Source organism: Sinocyclocheilus grahami, unplaced genomic scaffold (genome assembly GCF_001515645.1).
Source record: "Sinocyclocheilus grahami isolate Dianchi unplaced genomic scaffold, SAMN03320097.WGS_v1.1 scaffold476.1, whole genome shotgun sequence".
Taxonomy (NCBI): Eukaryota; Metazoa; Chordata; class Actinopteri; order Cypriniformes; family Cyprinidae; genus Sinocyclocheilus; species Sinocyclocheilus grahami.
This window is the reverse complement of record NW_015505655.1, coordinates 1,279,690-1,303,868: the sequence shown is the minus strand read 5'-3', so window position 1 is coordinate 1,303,868 and position 24,179 is coordinate 1,279,690. Positions and strand designations below refer to the sequence as shown.

The following is a 24,179-nucleotide window of genomic DNA, read 5'->3' as shown; positions in this document are numbered from 1 at the left end:
ACAGTCTCTCACACGCACACAAAGAAGTCTTGTTTAGCGTGTTTTAATTCCCTTAAATTAGGGAGCCGTGCCAAGTAGCTAGCAGACTTATAATTGTCTCTCATCTGACACGCAGGGTCCTCACCACAGCTTTGAGTGCTGCTGCTGCTCCCAGGACTGCATGTGCTCTGTTATTCACTTTCACACATTACATGCATGCATGACTGGACCGTTTAGAGGCGGCTGGATGAGGATAATCAAATAATCAGCACGCAAATATTTCAATGAACTATTCTGAACTGAGGAATGCTACTTAATTAAAAACAATAATAAGAAGAAGGAATTTACATGCTGCTCCTAACCTAAATAAAACTGCAGGACGCCTGCTTGTTCTTTACATTTTTTATTAGCGACTGCAGCATGAACATTTACCATGGTAACCATCGTTACTGGAAAAATATTACCATATATTTACTGCTTTCTCATCATAGTAAATTAATATGGGAACTCCTTCAAACAATGTTTCATTTCGTGTAATATTTTATTTAATTTTTATATTTTTACAATTTTTTTGGATGGTCGACATTATTAAATTTAATAAAAACTATGGCATTTATATATTTTAAAGTTACGTTTGTATATTAATATATTTAAATCAGTTTGTATTTATTATTTTGTATTTCATTTGTATATTTTAAATAACAGAAATAATAACTGAAATCATTTTAAATACATTTTGTCTTTATTATTTTTGTATTGTATTTAGATATTTTAATTGAAAGCATTTAAAATATGTTGTATTTATTCTTTTATATAATTGTATTTATATATTTTAAAGAACAGAAATAATATTAAATCAATTTGTTTATTTTGTTTATTTTTATTTTATGTATATATTTTATATAATTTTATTTTATATAAATGAAAATTGTATATCTATTTTTATTTTATTTATATTCTTTACATAAATGAAATGGTTTTAAATACAATTTGTCTTTTTTATTTTTATTTATAAAAATATTTTATATAACCAAATAGAAAAAAGTTTATTTATTTAAATGAATGCTCATTTTACACCACCTTTATATATAAAAAATCTATCCATCTATCTATCTCTCTCTCTATCTCTCTCTCTATATATATATATATATATATACATACAATTCATTGATAAAGCTGTCTGTAGTTGTTTTTTAATAAAAATTTTTACTGACATCTAAGCAACATTTATGGCTAAATATCTGCTGATTTATTGGCCTAATATTTATTGACAGGCCTCCTGAGGGGCAGGGGAGAAGTGGCGTGACGAGGGCACAATCACAGTCTGGGGGTGGGTTGTCCCCTTCGGTAGGGAAATTCTCAGTGTAAATGAACTGTAAAACATACTTAAAATTATTATAGGATCACAATTTATCCAGCCAAACAATCTGAAAAATACACGTCGGCTTCCAGTTATCGCGTACAACAGGCCTCATTTGATCGTTCATGAGAGACTGTGTCAAACAGCAAAAATGAGCAAACACAATATGTTTGCACTGTTGTATTGGCAATTAAATTTCACAAAAGTAAATTCAAATAAAAAATGAGGCAGGTAAATTGTGTAGAAGTGTGTAGATTAACAAGCAAGTCAATGCATATCCAACATGAATCATGTTGCTCCTGTAAATGCTGTCTTTGAAGTAAATATTTGTCTGTATGTTCACACAAACACTCTGCTGACACTCAGAGCCCAGTGTTGGTTGGCTGTGTAGGATCGGTATGTCAGTGCGTCTGCTGATGGCAGGCGGGCGGCTGGCGCTGCTCCGTATGGCTACAGCTGCCCGGATTGCACTTCCTGGTGTTTTCTATGTCAAAGTCCTCTCTCCCTCTCGCTAACACATACTCACACAAACACAGGCATGCATGCTGGCTGCATCCTGCCCGCACGCTCCTCCTGATTGGTGCTCGCTCTGCGATCTTCTTTTTATTTATTAATTTTTTCCGCCATCCCAGGAAGAGGATTTCTTCTGGCAGGAGGGCGCGGGAATGGCACTGGACAGGCAGCATGACCCAGGGTTCAGGTGGCAGCTGAGTTATGGCTTCTCTGCCAGGTCGTGGCTGATGGTATGACCACCCTCTCTTTCTTTTCGCTCTCTTTCACTTGCTTAGCACAATGTCTCCCACTTTTTTACAACTTCCTTATCCTCATTTTACACCAGACAGCGATCAAACATCAGTTTACTATCTATCTATCTATCTATCTATCTATCTATCTATCTATCTATCTATCTATCTATCTATCTATCTATCTATCTATCTATCTATCTATCTATCTATCTATCTATCTATATCTATCTATTTATCTATCTATCGAAGATTTGTTTTGCTTGTACGGTATTTTCTTTGGATGAAGTTCTCTTAAAGCTGCTTGTAAATGAGTTTGTTGTCTGTTGAATTGCTAAATGCACTTTGATTGGACTATTGTTTTAGTAAGTATTTAACTTCACTTTTTACACTATCGATTGTATGAAATAGGAAAAGCATAAAGTTTCCTTTGCTTCGATCCTTTCACAACATTATATGGCCTTCCTAAAGACTGGAGCGACAAAAATCAGGTAAAATAAAATAAATTTGTATTAATTAATAAAAAAAATTATTAGTTTTATTTAATACTAAATTGCATTAGGTTAACTAATTCAATTTATTTTAATTTAATTTAATAATTTAATTTAACAAGGTAGAAAAAGTCTGTTAAGACACAACTACAAAGAATATTAATATAATAATTAAATTGGGGCTGTTAAAATCAATATCCTAATTAATGATTACATTTTTTGCTTTAAAACAGCAGCTATTTTTTAATCAAAACATGGCATTATTTTTGGTTCCACCATGATGGATCTGGGAATATTTACATTTTTGTGCCACTTTCCCTTTTTCAATTAAGCCTAATTAATCATGGAAAGTGATGTAAAGCACAGCCCCTAAACACAGAGGGTCCTCAGATGAGGGATTTCAGAGACTTCTGTATACAGAGCCTTATCAGGGGATCTGACACAGTTTAAACCTCATGGGCCTTTCATAGAGACTGCCTGCTGTGCTACTGCCTATGTAGGGCAGCGAGAACCAGGCGCCCCGTTTGTGTGACTGTGTGTGTGTGTGTGTGTGTGTGTGTGTGTGTGTGTGTGTGTGTGTGGAATAAGACTGATAGCGAGCTTAAGTCATTTGAGGAAAAACATAGAGCACACTGGAGTTTGATGTTGAAGGGTGGCAAAATCATGGGGAGATTATAAAGAGAACGGCTTTGTGTCAGGTTGGGGTTTCTAGAGATTGAACAACTTTGGTTTCGATTCCAGTTGGGACCAAAAAGGCTTTTACAGCCTGATGTCATAGAAGAACCAGCTTAAGTTCCACAAAGAACCATTATTCTCTAGTTTTGTAGAAAACCATCCATGTATTGGTGCTTTAAAGAACCCAGAAATCAACAGACTGATCTGAAACGTCAAGAACTTACTGAGCCTCCAAAGAACCATAGAGTCAAATCAAGGGCTATTCACAAAGAATAAGTTTTTGCCGTTCACTGCATTACTTTTCGATTTTTTTTAATGTATATACTGTATATGCTAGAAGATGGACATCTTTGACCGTTACGTTCACATATTGAGTCTTTTACAGCGTTTCACACTCAAATGGCGTTCTAAAAATGTGGTGCTCAAGTTGAAAAAAGTTCAAGTTTTAAAAATGCATCTCAAGTTTTTTTTTACTCCATTTCATTGCTTGGATCTCGCGTTTCGCTTTCTGTGTGAATGGCCCCCTAAAAATGAAGATGCTAAAGAACCATTGAGAAACTTTTATTAATGGATTTACTAAGCCAATACTTAGGCTTAGTCATCTGAACAAACCCCTAACCCTGAGTATTCAACTTTATTTTAGGGAATATTCCTCAGAATCATGTGACTTTAACCATATAGAGACCAGAAGATATCCACATTATTACACTGCCCAAGATATATGGAGAAACTTTGCGAAAAACGAAATTTTATTTAGTTTTTGCATTTCGCTGCACTACTTTTCCATAGTTTTTCTGTATATAAGCGCTAGATGTCTTTGACCATTGTTCTCGCGTCTCGTGTCTTTTGCAGTGTTCCTCACATGGTCAGCTTTTTAAAAACGAGGCGCTCATGTTAAAATAAGTTCAACTTTTTAAAAACGCATCTCAAGACCTTGCTTTTTAAAATTCCATTTCAGTCCTCCCATCTCGCGTTTTTCAATGAAAAAACACTTTGTGTAAATGTCCCCTAGAAATAGTTCTTCACATAAAGGTCTTAAAGAACCACTGAAGAACTTTTATTAGCGGAGTTTACTAACACAATACTTGGGGTTAGTGGTCTGATCAAACCCTAACCTCCTGAGTATTAAACTTTACTGTGGGGAATATTCTTTAAATCATGTTGAGAGCATAGACTGTATAAAAACATGGACGTAGTGTCCGTGACGTCACCCGTAGTTTTCTGAAGAGCGTTTTTGAAGCTCAAAGTGGGCGGAGTGGGCCATCGCCATCTTGGCAGCGTGTCACTCCCGGATAATCGAAAATGGGCAAAAAGGCGGGAGCTGGTTACTGAAGCCACGCCCACCTAGCTCGACGGTGGTGACAGCAGCAGTAATCCACCTGTCACTCAAGTGGCCACGCCCTTAATTATGCAGAACTTTAAGGCTTAATATAATTTAAACGGATGAGTTATAAAAAAATTCACCCCCCTCACAGTTGGCACGAAGGGCAAAATTAGCTATATAGACCAAAATCTTTTTTTGAAACAGGCTGTAAACATGTTTTTTTTCTGCTGTAAAATTGGGCATTTTAACATGGGGAGTCTATGGGATTGACTCCCTTTTGCAGCCAGCCTCTAGCGGCCAGTTGACGAATTACAGTTTAAGTCACTTCCGTGTTGGCTTCACGAGAGAGAGAGAGGGAGGTTGCCGCTTGGTTGAGAGGTTTGCTGTTATGTTTCTACGATTTTCACTTGGTGAACGATAAAACAGGTGAAAAAGTCCAATAGATTTGCATTGAACAAGGAACTTGAGCCACATCTAGAGACCACACGATCATAGTGGTGGACTTTTTTGACCTAGCAACCGTATATCAACATGCTAGCATATTGGAGGAGACTTTTACATTCTGTTTTTATCTATAAAAGGTTCTTTTATAGATTAAATTCTAGTTTTAATGCAAGAATCATATTCCACCGATCTCTTTCTCTCGCTCACTAGAACATCCCTGTCATCTGTTCAAATAATCCTGCTTCCTTGTCCTAGTCCAACTTCCTATTTTTCCTTCTCGTCTCGCCTCTCTTCTTCATCCATCCAAGCGTTTGTCAATCCCTGGCTACAGATGTCCACACCTCTTCCTCTCGCCCCGGTCCATATCTCTGTCTCTCTGTGCACAGATGCCCGCTTTGGCCTGCAACAGCTGTCCCGCCATGTGCTGCTACCAAGTGTTGATGCGCTGTTGGGAAAGGAAAGGGAGGGGTGCTGGGCTCATGAATATTCATGTTAATTTGGACCCATTCTACCAAACAGAGCCTGGCACTGCCAAGGAAGCCCCTCCCCTCGATGAGATGGTGGAAGAGAGGAACCGTGAGACTAGGCCAGACTCTGTGGCCTGATTCCACAAAATAAGGAGTTGTGAAAGACAGAAAAGCCAGAGAAAAGGGAACACGATCCCCGCCTGAGATATATGGAGAATCGTTGCGAAAAAACACATTTCATTCATAAAGATGTGCATTGAATTTATAGTCTGACAAAAATTGGCCCGTCATTTGCACATTCACATGTAAGCGAACAAAATGAACAGATAATCAGTTCTTTTAAATATAAGGTTCTTCAGTGGTTCCTTTTGGAGCACACTGGAACTGTGTTTGTGGTTCTTTGGACATCAAACATGTTTTTGACAATGAATCTATAGGTTCTTCGTATTGACATATTGGTTTCTACCCACAGAAAATGAAAATCCCTAATGAGATCTGACCAAATTGATCCAACCATTTGGATGTTTTGGAGTTCAGATTTATAAGCAAGCAAATATAATGAGCCAATAATACTTAAAAAAAAAAAAAAAAAACAATTATTAAAATTTCTTCAGTTGTTATTTTGGAATTTATGGATCTTTGGAGATTAAATATGGTTTTGATGATGCATTTATAGGCTCTTTATATTCCAATATAGGTTTCTTACCATAGAAAATAAGAATCCATAATGCAATCTCTTTAACGTTTTGATTGTTTTTCCTAAATAGTGAAGATGTTAAATGGACTTTGCTAAAGTCTCCTTACGTTTTTCCTGAGAAAAGTCTCAATAATGTCTCAAACTGTGCTCAGAGTTGCACAGACTTCTCACTATGAACTTGAACATTTCTCATCAAAAAGCATATGCTCTTTTATAGCTCTATACTCTTACTGTATGTTGATTATTGAACTCATTTGTGCCTATTTTGATGAGAAACATCAGAGACAAAGTTGATACTCTGATGAAATATATATCTAACATAAATGTCCTGAAATATCAAAGCTTAACCTGTGAGCAATTAAACTGGGTTTTTTGAAGCACCAGTATGTTTCGCATTGTACATTTATAGAAAGTCTTCTGTGTACCAACCAAAAAGTCTTGAAGGATGGAGACAGAAAGATAAAAAGGCTGGAGCAGGTTTTAGCACTGAAGAACTAAACCGGGAAGGGAAGACAGATGAGGATTGAGGAAGAATGGCGGGAAGGAGCAGAACGGTAGATGGGGCAGGAGAGGTGTATGGTGATAACAGATGAGAAAGGCTGGAGCTGGAGGAGGGGGTCAGTCTCTGGTGTGTGTGTGTCCTCTGCTCTCTTTCATGATGAGCCAGGGATGTAGATTATAGCAGGCCTCCTCTTTCAGTCTCTCCAGGGGAGGACAACCCCTCTCCCCCAGCAGCCACTGGCTTTAATGCTCTGCATCCCCCTGGACCAGCCTGGATCCAGACCAGATGCAGCACTACACACACACACTGGACATCCCAGCCAACCCATCTGATGGATTGACCCTGCTGCACTAATATGCATATTCAGGCCAATGCATTGCATTTCTTGTTTTTTTTATTCATTCTAATCTTTTCTTTTTCCATAATCATGCTCAGGTACATAAGAGGTCAGATACAAAGTTTACAGTGTATGTTTGTGGACTTGCATCACTATTATTTACTTATTCACATTATTATTTAACTTCAGACATTGGGGTTTTTTTGTATCATGGATGATAAAGCGAATGAAAATGGGAGGCACTCGAAGCATATCTTGAGATCAGATAATCACAGAGACATGAAGTGGGTTCTTTTGATTTGGTGCATCCACCCTGAACACCATAGCAACTGCATAGCAACGCCTTGACAACCACCCACAGCACCCTAGCAACATGATGGTGAGTTTGCATGAGCAAACACCACTTACGTTTCCTCAGAAAATGTATTTTTCCTAAATAGTGAAGATGTTAAATGGACTTTGCTAAAGTCTCCTTACGTTTTTCCTGAGAAAAGTCTCAATAATGTCTCAAACTGTGCTCAGAGTTGCACAGACTTCTCATTATGAACTTGAACATTTCTCATCAAAAAGCATATGCTCTTTTATAGCTCTATACTCTTACTGTATGTTGATTATTGAACTCATTTGTGCCTATTTTGATGAGAAACATCAGAGACAAAATTGATACTCTGATGAAATATATATCTCACATAAATGTCCTGAAATATCAAAGCTTAACCTGTGAGCAATTAAACTGGGTTTTTTGAAGCACCAGTACGTTTCGCATTGTACATTTATAGAAAGTCTTCTGTGTACCAACCAAAAAGTCTTGAAGGATGGAGACAGAAAGATAAAAAGGCTGGAGCAGGTTTTAGCACTGAAGAACTAAGCCGGGAAGGGAAGACAGATGAGGATTGAGGAAGAATGGCGGGAAGGAGCAGAACGGTAGATGGGGCAGGAGAGGTGTATGGTGATAACAGATGAGAAAGGCTGGAGCTGGAGGAGGGGGTCAGTCTCTGGTGTGTGTGTGTCCTCTGCTCTCTTTCATGATGAGCCAGGGATGTAGATTATAGCAGGCCTCCTCTTTCAGTCTCTCCAGGGGAGGACAACCCCTCTCCCCCAGCAGCCACTGGCTTTAATGCTCTGCATCCCCCTGGACCAGCCTGGATCCAGACCAGATGCAGCACTACACACACACACTGGACATCCCAGCCAACCCATCTGATGGATTGACCCTGCTGCACTAATATGCATATTCAGGCCAATGCATTGCATTTCTTGTTTTTTTTATTCATTCTAATCTTTTCTTTTTCCATAATCATGCTCAGGTACATAAGAGGTCAGATACAAAGTTTACAGTGTATGTTTGTGGACTTGCATCACTATTATTTACTTATTCACATTATTATTTAACTTCAGACATTGGGGTTTTTTTGTATCATGGATGATAAAGCGAATGAAAATGGGAGGCACTCGAAGCATATCTTGAGATCAGATAATCACAGAGACATGAAGTGGGTTCTTTTGATTTGGTGCATCCACCCTGAACACCATAGCAACTGCATAGCAACGCCTTGACAACCACCCACAGCACCCTAGCAACATGATGGTGAGTTTGCATGAGCAAACACCACTTACGTTTCCTCAGAAAATGTATAGTTTTTATAAGGTACACTTTATAGTTTATATACACCACCTTTCAGAAGTTTGGTAAAATTGTTTTTGAAAGAAGTTGCATATGCTCACCTATGCTGTGTCCAAAAAATACAGTAAAAACAGTAATAATGGGGAAAAAAATATTACAATAAAAAAAACTGTTATATATATTCAAATGTAATCTATTCCTGTGATGCAAAGCTGAATTTTCAGCATCATTACTCCAGTCTTCAGTGTCACATGATCCTTCAGAAATCATTCTAATATGCTGATTTGATGCTCAAGAAACATTTCTCATTATTATCAATGTTGAAAACAGCTACCTAATATACAGGTGCATCTCAATAAATTAGAATGTCGTGGAAAAATTCATTTATTTCAGTAATTCAACTAAAATTGTGAAACCCGTATATTAAATAAATTCAATGCGCACAGACTGAAGTAGTTTAAGTCTTTGGTTCTTTTAATTGTGATGATTTTGGCTCACATTTAACAAAAACCCACCAATTCACTATCTCAACAAATTAGAATATGGTGACATGCCGATCAGCTAATCAACTCAAAACACCTACAAAGGTTTCCTGAGCCTTCAAAATGGTCTCTCAGTTTGGTTCACTAGGCTACACAATCATGGGGAAGACTGCTGATCTGACAGTTGGCCAACAATTCACTGAAATTTTTTTATTCTAATTTGTTGAGATAGTATATTGGTGGGTTTTTGTTAAATGTGAGCCAAAATCATCACAATTAAAAGAACCAAAGACTTAAACTACTTCAGTCTGTGTGCATAGAATTTATTTAATACACGAGTTTCACAATTTTAGTTGAACATTCTAATTTATTGAGATGCACCTGTATATATATTTTCTGGATTCTTTTGATGAATAGAGCATTTATTTGAAATTGAAGTCTTTTGTAACATTATAGATGTCTTTACTGTCACTTTTGATCAATTTAATGCATCCTTGCTGAATAAAAGTCTTAATTTCTTTCAAAAACAAATCTTACGGAGACCAAACATAGTGTTTTTTTTATATATATATATATTTAAACTTTTTAAAAAATATTCACTTTTGTATATTCAAATAATCTCCTCCTAATCAAAAGTGTGCATTATTATGGAGTCAAAACATGCAATATTTTTTAGATATACATTATTTTGTGCCCCAAAACACTCTTTCCTGAAGGTACAGGAGTTAGGCTCTCTCTCTCTTAATCAGAGGCATGTGTGCATTATTATGGAGTCAAAACATGCAATATTTTTTAGATATACATTATTTTGTGCCCCCAAAACACTCTTTCCTGAAGGTACAGGAGTTAGGCTCTCTCTCTCTTAATCAGAGGCATAAAGCCCTCTTGCTGGTGTAAGATAAGCGCAGTGCTCGCAGGCGTTTCCTCCAGAGACTGGCTCTCCTGCAGCAATGCTGTGCACCAACCTGATAAGGTGGGAGAGCTGCGTTCTGCTCCAATCCCGATGGAGCCTCACCATCGATGACCAATCACAGCGCAGCTTTCTGTTGTTTATCTCATCGCTGAGCATACAAGTCAAGTCACCTTTATTTATATAGCGCTTTTAACAATACAGATTGTGTCAAAGCAACTGTGCAGCATTAATTAGGAAAGTATTGTGTCAGTAATGCAAAATTATAATAGTAAACACTCATTTTTTCAGTTAAAGGCAGTTCATACGTGATCTACCTGACTTGGTTGGGTCAGGCCAAGGGGCTTAAGTCCTTCTTACAGCATTGTGATTTTATATCCCTCTTCTATGATGCATTAGTCACACATGGACTGGTTTAGGTTACGCTACAATAGATTATGGCATTACAAACAGTGTTGAATAGCTCACTTCAGACCGTGACTTTAATCAAATAAATTTATGAAACCTTTATTAAAGAAACATCTGAATAAGCTTTTCCTGTAATAGTCAGATAGTTTGATCTCACCATGTCTTATCAGCCTCTGCGTCATTCCACTTTTCAGAAAGCTTTCAAAGTCTTCTCAACCTTTGCCAGATTAAGCGTGCGCTCTTCAGGGGGCGGCAACATACACCTTTAAGATGAAGGGCACTTTGAACATTTAAATTAGGTACAGTTCCTAGGGATTTTTCCCCCAAGCCCACAAAGGTTAACACACTTTGCTTTGAAGGTAAAACATTTCGGACATTTTTCTCTACTGCAGTCAGTCTGTAAATGTGCACTGCAGGCTTCACGTGCTGTTTTATTTTATTTTTTTTATTTATTTTTTTTTGGGGCGGTTTTGGTGAAGTGTATGTCGGTCGTCTTCAGTTTTCTCTCTGATAGTGTCCTATAAAATATTTATTTTTTTAATAGATTTCAAAATGAATTGAACTATTAATCCAATTGTTAAAATTAATTGTTAAAACTACAAGAAAAAAACCCCGTTTTGATCTTGAGAATATTCCCTTATACAGGTCTCCTGAATCGTATTACAGTACATATCTGACTATTGGATATACATTCAACTTCTTATATTCATTTATTTTATTTTACAATGTCCATATTTATATTGCATTGCCCATTTTACATGTACAAGTATAATTTATCACTGTAGTAGTGATAAATATATTTTTACATTTTTAGTCAATCTGTAAATATTGGGTGCATGATTCTCATGTGCTATTTATTTATGTAAATGAATTTTATTTCATTTCATTTAATTAAACGAAGTCAATTGGCAATATATCAGTCTTGTTTGGTTTTCTCTCTTACAGTGTCCTAGAAAATAATAATTGTAATTTTTAGATTTAAAAATTAATTAATTAATCAATTATTAGGATGAAAAAAAAAGGTGTTACTGAGAATTTGCCTTTATAAGTGTAAAGGTCTTGTGGCACCGCTACTGGATATACATTGAACTACTTTTCTTTCTTTAATTTTAAAGATTTTTTTTAATTAATTTTTAATTTTACAATAACCATATCATATTGTCTATTTTGCATGTACAGGTATGATTTATCACTATAGTGATGATAAACTGATTTTTATATTCAGTCAGCCTGTAAATGTTGTTACATGTGCTGTTTTTTATTTTATTTTTCATTTTTTTGTGTATGTTATTCTTGTTGGATTTCTCTTACAGTGTCAAGATGTCAAACTTAATTGGATTGGTAATCCAATTATTAAAATTAATTGTTACAACATTAAGAAACAATGTTTTGATTGAGAATTTTTCCTTCAACTCTTTCTTTATTTTAATGTACAATATCTGTATTTATATTACATTGCCCATTTTCAAAGTACAAGTACAATTGTAAGGATAAATTGATAAGAAATGTAAAATGTAAAATGTAATGGTGCCTGTGTGTACAAAACTTCACACACAATGCCTTGTTATCAGGGCATTGCTAGGTGGTTGCTAGGGTGTTCTAGGTGGTTGCTAGGGTGTTTTGAGTGATTCACCCCCAATTCTCTATGATATTCTAATCTCTAGATTCGGTTCGGATCCCTTCTTCAATGAAAGTCTATGGGATTTTATTATCAATAAGGTGAAAAATATTAAAAGAGATGCTTGGCGTATGAAGTACATGGTGTTGATTATGCACTGTAACATGGACAGTGTCATTTTAAAGCATGTAAAGTAATATAGAGTAGATGTTTGGACATGCACAGTAATGGGAGAGGAGGTGTAATGGTTAATCCAGGCATATTCATGGCTCAAATGCTTCTTTTGCTTTAGGTTGAGGGATGTGTGATTATAGCTGTGCACTACCTCAGTCGTTGGCCCGGTTCACCCGCCAAGGTCAGCATTCTTGGCCCCGGCCGTTGCTTAGCTGAATCTGAGCTTCATGGCTGTTTTTTCAGCTCTGAGTAGCCCTGCTAAATTAAAGACAGGCAGTCAGAAATTAAAGCCAAGCCAAGGAACAGGCAGCAGAGCCTAAATTCAGTCTGCACTGCGCAAAATAAATGACCCTCCAGTGATTCAGGGAAGGACGAAGCATACATTATCTGTATACCTTAAAAAAAAAAAGGTTTGATAGTCTAAATCAGAAACTTTATATATTTTGTTTATACGTTTCATCTTAAATCATGCATCTTGATCTTAAAATAAACCAGGTTTAAGTTACATGCTCCACTAGTGAAATTTCCTATAGACTTGTTTTAGTTTTAGTAAAGCTTATATTTTTATTATGGTTGATTTTTGAACTCACAGAAACCAGTTGTGTTGACAAACAATTTTTGAGATGGATTCATCCTCAGTCTTATGATGTCTTCATTTTTCCCCCCATTCAACTGTAATATGGACCGTCTCATATGATATATAATCAAATGTTTTAAACTTTGACCTGTTTTGGTGAACTGTATGTCAACCTCTGACTGTTTTTCCTAAGTATGTCCTCTTAAGTTAATCATAACTATATATAAAAAAATTATCATAAATTATCAAAATGCATTACTACAACTGGAAGGAATTTTATTTTTGGCCTTTAGGTGTAAAGGCCACATGCATATTACTTTGACTATATTGTGTGAGTGAATATATATATATATATATATATATAGAGAGAGAGAGAGAGAGAGAGTTTTATATATATATATATATATATATACATACCGAAAGAAAAAAGGTAGATTAAAGAAAAAAGTATATTCAACTTTCTCTTCCAAGCTTTTTTTTAACCAAATGATACAAGAAATCACCTATTTATTATTTGAATGTAAATATTTTTGAAATGTAAATATATTTTTGTTTTAATGTATCTAGTTAGCTAACTCTGGTAAATTACAATAAAACGCCTTTTCTTTCTTTCCTCTTCTTTTTTCTATGATTGATCGTTTGCGGTGGGGTTAAAACCAATAACGCAAGGGTTAGCCCCCCTGTTACAGTGCTTTATACTGTGTATATTTGTAGGTCATGTTCATAGAGGATTTTTCTCTCTCTCTGTAGAAGCTCTTCTTTAGTCCGTTTGAAATGCACCTGCACATCCTCAGTGTGTTCTTCCTTCCGTCCAACGTTTATTAGTGATCATACCGTTCAAAAATGTTTGGGAAAATATGAGAGCATCAACAGCCAATGATTCAGTCAGTGTTCATGTTTCTGGTGTTTCCCCCCGCGCTTTATTTAATTGTAATCATCATGTGCATAGTCTACAAATTCTCCATTCTCATGTGAATAATTTCATTGCGGACAGTCGAGCATTAACATTTTTTTTATTTTTTATTAAATGGCACTTTTTAAGAGTTTGCCTGTTATTGCTTAAATATGATCTGCATTTTAATTCTACACAGTCCAGTGCAAAATGCGCTTCATTCATTAAATAATAAAATCGTGAGCGTAATAAAAGCATATATAATATTTACATTCTTTAATATAATTTCGTTTAAACTGAGTGAGTAACGCATTTGTTGGTTCTCCCTCTTTGCCCGAGATGTGGTTTAGGTCAGATTAGATTGTAGAAACCACCGAGCTGATATCTGTACTTACAAAACCTTTTAACATCGTAAACTCATAGCCTATTAATAAATCAAATATATAAATACCGTAAATTAAAAGAGCAATAATTGCTCGGAGTGATTTGTCATACAGACGGTTTAAAATGTAATATTATTTTAAACTGATTAATATATGCTATATGAACAGTGTTTGCAATTCACAAATAGCCTATATTATTAGTAGGCTATATATTTTTATAAACTGTAATTGATAGTATTGCCATTCATTTATTTATATTTAGAAATATTGTCAACTGTAAATGTGAGGTTTTAGCGTTTTATTCCAAAAATGTTTTAAATGTTCAGAAATGTGTGATACGCATTTGTGTTTCTGACGGTGGTTTCATTTTGTACCGTTGAATGTAACGATATCCTTTTTCACGTTATTTGAAATTACAATTTTAAACCTAATGTCAAAATGAATTTCGATTGTAACTCATCTCAAACAAACATCACTTGAGATTTTACACTCGTTTAATACTTTTAAATCACGCGAGGTTGATGGTTTCATTGCACGCATCAAGATTTTGCTGCGTTATCTTGTTTAAATTCTCAGCAGAATTGATCGGTGACCAAACTGCACTACACCTGCTCACCTGACAACTTAACACTTTAACACCAGTGTGCACGATTAGGGTTTAGTTTTTACTTGTGCACTTACTTGATAACATGACCAGATTTATGGCGACACGCACAGAAACACCTGAATTCGTGCATCGCTCGAGACGTCACCATTTAACATTGTGGTTGCAAACAAAAAGTCACACACTTCATCCATCTCTGCATCTCTCTCTCTCTCTCTCTCTCTCTCTCTCTCCGGTGAACGGTATAATCCCCTGCCGTCCCTGCTTCACTCCAAACCCGTATTTAATTCCCTTAAACCCCCAGCTGCCGTTCTGGTTCCTCTGTGAACACGACAGACTGTGAAGCGCTCCCGGTTATTAATAATTCACCAGCCACTGCACGAATCCATCCACAGATCAACCCGACGGTTCTGCACGGGCCACGCAAGGGTAGCACGTTTATTTTGGCAACTGCTCTCACACAGGCTACTTAACATACATTAATTAGTTATTTGAAACGTTAGTGCGCCGCCGTTATTCGTCTCGGCGACATAATAGTTAATATAGACTATATTCCTCACACGCATCGCTTATGATTCCGCAATATCCACTTTGCACGAAATGACGTCCTCTCCATAATAATTGATCGTGTATCCGTGCAGTGAGGAGGAGGAGGAGGAGGTCATCGTGTAAATACAATCTTAAAAGTATTTGGAGATTGGTATTTTTTTAACCCTTTTAACTTTTAACCCTCATGTTGTTTTCCAGTCATATTGACCCAGAAAGGATTTTATTTTTCATGAAAATTGGACTAAAACGTACTTTCTTTGCATTTAATAACTCACAAATGTATGTGTGTGTGTGTGTATGTATGTATGTATATATGTATCTGAGTGTATGTGTGTATGTATGTATGTATGTACGCGTGTGTGTGTGTGTGTGTGTGTGTGTGAGACCCTGGACTACAAAACCAGTCATAAGGGTAAATTTTTCGAAATTGAGATTTATGCATCATCTGAAAGCTGAATAAATAAGCTTGTTATAATAGGACAATATTTGGCCGAGATACAGCTATTTGAAAATCTGGAATCTGAGGGTACAAAAAAAAATCAAAATATTGAGAAAATCGCCTTTAAAGTTGTCCAAATGAAGTTCTTAGCAATGCATATTACTAATCAAAAAATAAGTTTTGATATATTTACAGTAGGAAATTTACAAAATATCTTTATGGAACATGATCTTTACTTAATGTCCTAATGATTTTTGGCATAAAAGAAAAATCTAAATTTTGACCCATACAATGTATTTTTGGCTATTGCTACAAATATACCCCAGCGGCTTAAGACTCTTTTGTGCTCCAGGGTCATAACCACTTGTGTTGTAAATTTGCATGTAAATCTCTCATTATGCTATATTATTACCAAATATTGGATTTGGTCTTGGCGTGTGCTTCATTTTGGAACTAACCGATTGTAGGCCTCATTGATCTGAGCTCATGCACCTCCATTTTTGAGTGAACATTTCCAAAATGATTCACAAATAGTGCTTTTTTCACTTAAAAACTGAGGTGCATGAGCTCAGATCAATGAGGCCTATGAGCAATTGGTTCCAAAAAGAAATACAAAAGCTGTGCTAATTGAAAGAAAACAAGTTGACAAAAAGATAGAATCCAAGATTTGGTGATAATACAGCATAATGAGAGATTTACAAGCAATTTTTAAAGTCCCATCATTTTTGACTGGTAACCCCAAATTAAGCACAGCAGAAGGGTTAAATAACACTGTATGTTCGCTGTATGAGGTGGGCCATGTATAAAGTACACATGCAGCCATTTCTTTGAATTTTTAGCATTTTATTTATAGGACATTGAAGAGGAAATATGCAGGCCAGATTCAACAGCTTTTTACAGTATATGCCAATGACACGTGCAGCTATTTCAAAACTAAAGAACACAAGGAACTTGCATTTGAATATCATTTTGGCCGAATTTTGGGATCTTCATGCAAGAACATCTGCTCAGATTTAGCTCGACTCTAACCTCAGATAGCTTGATTTTTACTTCTCACCAGACAGGCCACAATAAGCCGATCTGAGGAGACATCAAGCTATTGGCAGTCAACTAAAGCACATTACACAGGTGTCCTCATTTCAGAGTCTAAATGTTCAGCTAATTTATGCATCGGCCTTCTTTATTTTCAACTCGCTGCACACACAGTTTTCAGTTCTCCTCCACTTTGACCGGCATCGGAATCCAGATTATATTTGATTGCATGACTGACGCAAGGCTTGTACTTGTTGATGATTTCCAGATGGGCCTGAATATCAGCACATTAATGTGGATAATTATTTGTTTATCCGCTCTCTTAAATGGAACGCTCCCAAATAGGCCACTGCAGAAAGAAACGAGGGAATCTATTCAAAGCTGACTCCACATGGGATTAACGTCTTCGCTTAAAAAACAAATTTAATTAAGCTTCCAAACAACAATCAAAGATACGAAGCTAGATAGTTAGAAGAGTTGACAGCTAGTTGCATTGCAGCTACAGCAGGCCTCTGTCAAATAAATAGATGCTTAAAGAGAAATGCATCTGGAAGTGACTTTGATGACCGTTGAAACGAAGAACAGTTTTATGATAACAAACAATGCATCCTATAGTTTGTTTACCAAAAAGGTTTCATGCAAGCTTGGACGACGTAGCTGCAGAATATATAATTGAATCCATTATTTTGTAGTCAGTGTTTGATTTGTTTGAGTGAGAAGAGGTATTGATGTTAGCGTAGCAGTTATTATACATTTATTTGACATTAAATATGTAAGATATTTGTGTGTGCCTTAATTTATTTCCAAGACTCAAACTGAAAAGCATGTGTGCCATGTGTTAGTGCTCGCTGTGTTGGAGTGCTGTTAGTTCCCCTGTCAACTGGACTTGATCTTATGACCAAGCAACATTATGAACAAGTCATTTGACACAGATGTCCTTGATTAATTGGCTGTTGGCTTTAGCTTTTTCTTCTATTGCAAATCAATGATGTGATGTTAATGAAACTCTGGTTATCAGTATGTTGTCATGCACATCAGTTCATTGTCATAACTGCATGTCTATGAGCTGCTAGAGCTATGCATTAATCTGATATTATATAGCATTTTCATTAAATATGAAAAAAAGGTCTAAATCTGGACAAAGGTATCTGGTAACATTCTGATCTTCGGTTTGCATGCATATAAATATATATAAAAATCAAGTCAAATATAGTAACCGTTCTGAGAGTTCAGTGAAGTATTCATTAGACTAAAGCCCCGTTCACTCCAAGAACGATAACTATAAAGATAACGATATTAGCGTCCACACCAGCGAACGATATCGTTTGTTTATTCTAAGCGCACGCTTGTCTGCCACTTTAAATTCTTGAGCTCGTTACAGCAGGATGGATTCTGATGTCAGTGTTTTATCGTTCATCAGCTGGGAAAAAATCGTTTTGAAAGTGATCACAACGATATTGTTCCTCTGTATCGTTATCGTTATAGTTGTGGTGTGAACTATGCTATTTTTTAATATTGAGAACGATTTTTAGAACTATATCTTTATCGTTATCTTTATAGTTATCGTGCTTGGTGTGAACGGGCCTTAAGTCAAACCAGTAGCTAATTATTATTATTTTTTAAATTCATTACTATAAGAACCGATTTTTAAGAGCCATTTGTCCGGCAATCAAACTACACTGGTCATTTTGTATGTTTTTGATATAGGTTACTAAAACGCACCAACTCATATTATTAATTTGTTTGGGATTCACTAAAAATAAGCAGTTCATATAAGTAATTTGTTTGATAATCGGACTGCATGGTCGCACTTTGTTTTTGATTCACTAAAAAGAACAGGCTCATAGGAGTCATTTGTTCAGGAATGGTACTCCACTGTTCGCTCCTATGTTTTTTTTTTATTCACTAAAAAAGAACCAGCTCATAAAAGTGATTTGTTCGAGAATCAGACTACACTGTTTGTGCTTTGTTTGGATTCACTAAAAAGAACCTGATCATATGAGTCATTTGCTTGAGAATTGGACTACACTGGCCATGCTGTATATTTTTGATTCACTAAAAAGAACAGACACATACAAGTAATTTGTTTTTTATTCAGAAAAAATATCTGGTTAATACGAGTCATATGTTTAAGAGTAAAACTGCATTGGTCGTCTTTTATCATTTTGATTTGCTAAAAAGAACCAGTTCAAATTAGTCATTTACTCAAGAATCAGACTACACTGTTCGCTCTAATGGATTTGGATTCACTTTAAAAAGAACCAGCTCATATGAGTCATTTGTTCGGGAATCAAACTGCCCTGACTAGCTTATCTGTTTTTGATTCACTGAAAAGAACTGGATTACATATGTAATTTGTTCATGAATCGGATTACATTAATCATATGTATGTATGTTTTGATAAAAAAAAAACTGGCTCATAAGAGTGATTTGTTTGTGAATCAGTCTCTACTGGTCACATTGTAGGCTATGTTGTTTTTATTCTGCGAGCATGTAAAAACAACAGAAAGACATTGCATATTATTTGGTCTTTTATTGCTTTGCATTAAAAATGGGTAATAAACTCACTTTTTATTTTGTATTTATTTATTTTTTGCTGTGGCACTGATTCAGCAACAGGGGAATCACCGCATTGATTCAAAACCTTTGCAGGAAAGGAAATACTTGAATACTGGGCTGATTTTAAATAGCCGTCAATGGAGAAATGTGCTTCTTGTGTCCAGATGGTGTAGTTACGACATCTACCAGCAGGGACTAACCTCTAAACATAAGTATTCAACTTTGTCGTGTAACAGTCATGAATGATTCCTAGCAAAAGATGAGAAAACAAGGAACACCTTAGCAACACCCTGGCAACCACACACAGCATCGTGGTAGCATGTTTTGTCTTAAAACAATGAAAATTATTTTTAATGTCACTCCCCTGCCTTAGTTTTCCCACTAACGCTAACAAGCCATTTAATTAAAAACTTGAAATATCTTATATTTTGTATTTAATGAAGTAAAATAATGATTCATCCTGTATAATAGCCCATAATCTGACACGACTCTGGCTTGCAGTTTTTTAATATTGAGAACGATTTTTAGAACTATATCTTTATCGTTATCTTTATAGTTATCGTGCTTGGTGTGAACGGGCCTTAAGTCAAACCAGTAGCTAATTATTATTATTTTTTTAATTCATTACTATAAGAACCGATTTTTAAGAGCCATTTGTCCGGCAATCAAACTACACTGGTCATTTTGTATGTTTTTGATATAGGTTACTAAAACGCACCAACTCATATTATTAATTTGTTTGGGATTCACTAAAAATAAGCAGTTCATATAAGTAATTTGTTTGATAATCGGACTGCATGGTCGCACTTTGTTTTTGATTCACTAAAAAGAACAGGCTCATAGGAGTCATTTGTTCAGGAATGGTACTCCACTGTTCGCTCCTATGTTTTTTTTTTATTCACTAATAAATAAAAGTGATTTGTTCGAGAATCAGACTACACTGTTTGTGCTTTGTTTGGATTCACTAAAAAGAACCTGATCATATGAGTCATTTGCTTGAGAATTGGACTACACTGGCCATGCTGTATATTTTTGATTCACTAAAAAGAACAGACACATACAAGTAATTTGTTTTTTATTCAGAAAAAATATCTGGTTAATACGAGTCATATGTTTAAGAGTAAAACTGCATTGGTCGTCTTTTATCATTTTGATTTGCTAAAAAGAACCAGTTCAAATTAGTCATTTACTCAAGAATCAGACTACACTGTTCGCTCTAATGGATTTGGATTCACTTTAAAAAGAACCAGCTCATATGAGTCATTTGTTCGGGAATCAAACTGCCCTGACTAGCTTATCTGTTTTTGATTCACTGAAAAGAACTGGATTACATATGTAATTTGTTCATGAATCGGATTACATTAATCATATGTATGTATGTTTTGATAAAAAAAAAACTGGCTCATAAGAGTGATTTGTTTGTGAATCAGTCTCTACTGGTCACATTGTAGGCTATGTTGTTTTTATTCTGCGAGCATGTAAAAACAACAGAAAGACATTGCATATTATTTGGTCTTTTATTGCTTTGCATTAAAAATGGGTAATAAACTCACTTTTTATTTTGTATTTATTTATTTTTTGCTGTGGCACTGATTCAGCAACAGGGGAATCACCGCATTGATTCAAAACCTTTGCAGGAAAGGAAATACTTGAATACTGGGCTGATTTTAAATAGCCGTCAATGGAGAAATGTGCTTCTTGTGTCCAGATGGTGTAGTTACGACATCTACCAGCAGGGACTAACCTCTAAACATAAGTATTCAACTTTGTCGTATAACAGTCATGAATGATTCCTAGCAAAAGATGAGAAAACAAGGAACACCTTAGCAACACCCTGGCAACCACACACAGCATCGTGGTAGCATGTTTTGTCTTAAAACAATGAAAATTATTTTTAATGTCACTCCCCTGCCTTAGTTTTCCCACTAACGCTAACAAGCCATTTAATTAAAAACTTGAAATATCTTATATTTTGTATTTAATGAAGTAAAATAATGATTCATCCTGTATAATAGCCCATAATCTGACACGACTCTGGCTTGCAGTTCCTGTGCTGACAGAATCAATGTTTAGTGCCCAAACAGCTCCGAAAACAAACAATAAGCAATCTGACAGCCCACCCTCCTCCCTGGCTTCATTATTACTCCTGTTCTGCACTCATTTCGTTCTCTCCGGCTCCTCAAGAGATGGAGGTATGAAATATCACATTTTTTCCAGCATTTCTCCCTGAAGTGGCCCTGGCAAGCGTTCACACGGCATACATTTCTGCTTTCATATATTTCCCCCCTCGCCGCTTTTAAAAAACAAATCCCCCTCCCTCCCTCGCTCCGCTTTGATGTGTCTGCTGTGTTACCTGGGTTTGTAGAGCATTAACAGTTATGTAGAAGTCCTGTCGACTGTCAGTTTTTCTTATCTGTGAGCACATGAATTAGGATGTAAAGAGGGATATCGTGAATGGTTTTATTTGGGGTTGTTGTTGTTGTGAAGTTAAAGGTTATATGAACGTGTAAGCATGAACCTCACCAAAACATGCATAGGTCTCATTTCACTTTTTCAGAAGCATGAGAAATCACACCTGTTTCTGTAAAGCTGGCAAGCATCACCTACCGGATGTTGCATGCTTCTATAGTTGAAGCTTGGCCAGCCACAAACATGCCATGAAAGTAGAGTACTGAAAAAGAACATCACCCATATTCTTTTTTTTCTATTTTGTTTTTCACTGTACAACAGAACGCGCTCCAGGAGAGCCAGCTGATGATGTTGACTGTCCTCTGTGTGTTTTTCTTCTCTAATCATGTTTGATCCGTGAGTTCTCATGTCACCGTGAAATCGTTCCTAGTGTGGGGTCTGGGTGAATCATCTAGTGTGCACGTTCAATGGATTATAAGGCTAAAAATCGGTTGAAACCATCTTCATGTCTATGGTCTCCCATGGTTTTAAAATTGGTAAATATTTGAAAATCGTCTAGTGTGTCCCAGGCCTAACAGAACTAAAGAATCGGGAGCTTCTGCGGGTTAACAAGAAGACCAACCAATCAGAACACTCTCTCTGCTTCTGACTCATTTTGCGCATTCTGATTTGCTGACGTGTTTTTGGTGGTTTTAGAGAGGGCGTGGATGACTTTAGCAAAATAAATGAAATCGTGTACAGCGATATATATTTTTTCCCGTTTTGCATTGTTACATTATTTTCATGTCAGTTAATTACATTTCTTACCAAAATTCATAATAATTCTTATTAAATTATCATTACTGGCAAATAAAAAATAAGAGATTAAATCACCATGTTACTTACCTGATCAGATGACATTTTCCGGTGAAACTTCTTATTTCGGACATACTTCAAAGACGTAGTATCTGTAATTGTGAAGTACAGTAAATATCCACACTGGTGCGTTGACTGACAGCACACATATACAGCTCAAAACATTAGATTCATGCACGCTGAGTAGCCGTGCGGATGCACAACCCATGTAAAGAAGATCAATCTGCAAATAACTGCAATTGCAGGTTTCGAACAGAGATGGTGACAAAGAGGCAAAACTTTTGGACTGCAGCTTTAATTTCATCACTGTTTAAGAGAGACAGTTAAAGGAAGAGTTCACCCAAAAATGAAAATTCTGTCATAATTTACTCACCCTCAAGTTGATCCAAACCCGTATGAGTTTCTTTCTTCTGTTGAATACAAAAGAAGATATTTTAAAGAATGTGGGTAACAAAACAGTTGGCGGTAGCCATTGATTTTCATATATGGGGAAAAAATACTATTGAGGTCAAGGGCTACCATCACCTGTCAAATATCCCTGTAAGATTTTGATATTAAAAACAATTCAAACTGCCAAGCATCACTCACATTTAAAAATCTAGTCCATTCAGCCATTTAAGCTTCTGTTTTTATTCATTCTGAAAGTAAACACCAGTTCATCAGAATTATATCCTAGTCCTGATTATGCTGTTGTATTTTTGCTTTAGTACTGCATGTATTTTTATAGGAGTGCATTTTGGAGACATGTTTAATCCAGGGAAAGTGTGCAGCAGAGTTTGCTCCAATCTCAACTGCATTAAAATACAGTATATATATTTTTATTAAGGACAACAGGAATTATCCTTGTCTGAGAAACTGGAGGTTTCTTCAGAGGTCGAGATAAGTTTCATTTGATAAAAAAATCGAAAATAATATCAGATCTTTTCAATAAATTCATATTTGCAATAATTAATATTTATTTCTTTATATATAAAATGAGAACCTTTTGGGCTGAAGTACTCACTGTTGTCTATAATAATTATTATTATTATAATTAGAAGCACTCACTATAGTAAAAACATTTGAGATATTAAAAATATTAAAAATATTTAAGATGAAATATTTATGTAAAAAATGTCATCTTAACATGTTTATAAGGCCACCCAAAGTAGGATTTTTGCGTACATTTGGTTTCAGTTGTTTCTACATTTTTTTCCACCACGGATTTAGAATAAATAATAGTCAAAAGTTATTGATGAATCATGATTTGTTCGTGAATGAGATCAGTGTCTGGAACTGTGCTTGGATTTACTCAAATTGAAATCTGCAGTCAGATGATCTGAGCTGCTATCCACATTCAGTTTATACCTCTGTGTTTTTACTGATTATCAGTGTGAGTCTCATTTGCGTATGCTTTCAAAGGAATTTTACGAGAAACATCCAAGACAAATCTAATACTTCATATAGAAATAACTGAGATCTCATTAGTCTCATTAAGATCAACCTGTGAGTAATAGATCTTTCAGTCTGGCTCTTTGTGTACTAGTTAATCACTTTTACTTAAAATCAACTGGTACAGACTTCTTGCCCCATAATGCCGCTGTGTGAACAGACTTTGCTTTTGCCCTTGGTTTTACTGTGTGATTTAACATCGTCGTACTAATGG

General features: G+C 35.8%; 1 protein-coding gene across 1 annotated transcript in view; it reads left to right on the top strand.

Annotated features, from left to right (window-relative positions):
- Positions 1-1,737: 1,737 nt before the first annotated feature.
- The window catches only part of nfixb (nuclear factor I/Xb), a 191,136-nt gene continuing 168,694 nt past the window's right edge, over positions 1,738-24,179 (top strand). The window contains exons 1-2 of the mRNA XM_016235917.1: positions 1,738-1,833; positions 1,972-2,082. Coding sequence (XP_016091403.1) covers positions 1,738-1,833; positions 1,972-2,082 — 207 coding nt within the window. The remainder of the gene's footprint in view (positions 1,834-1,971; positions 2,083-24,179) is intronic.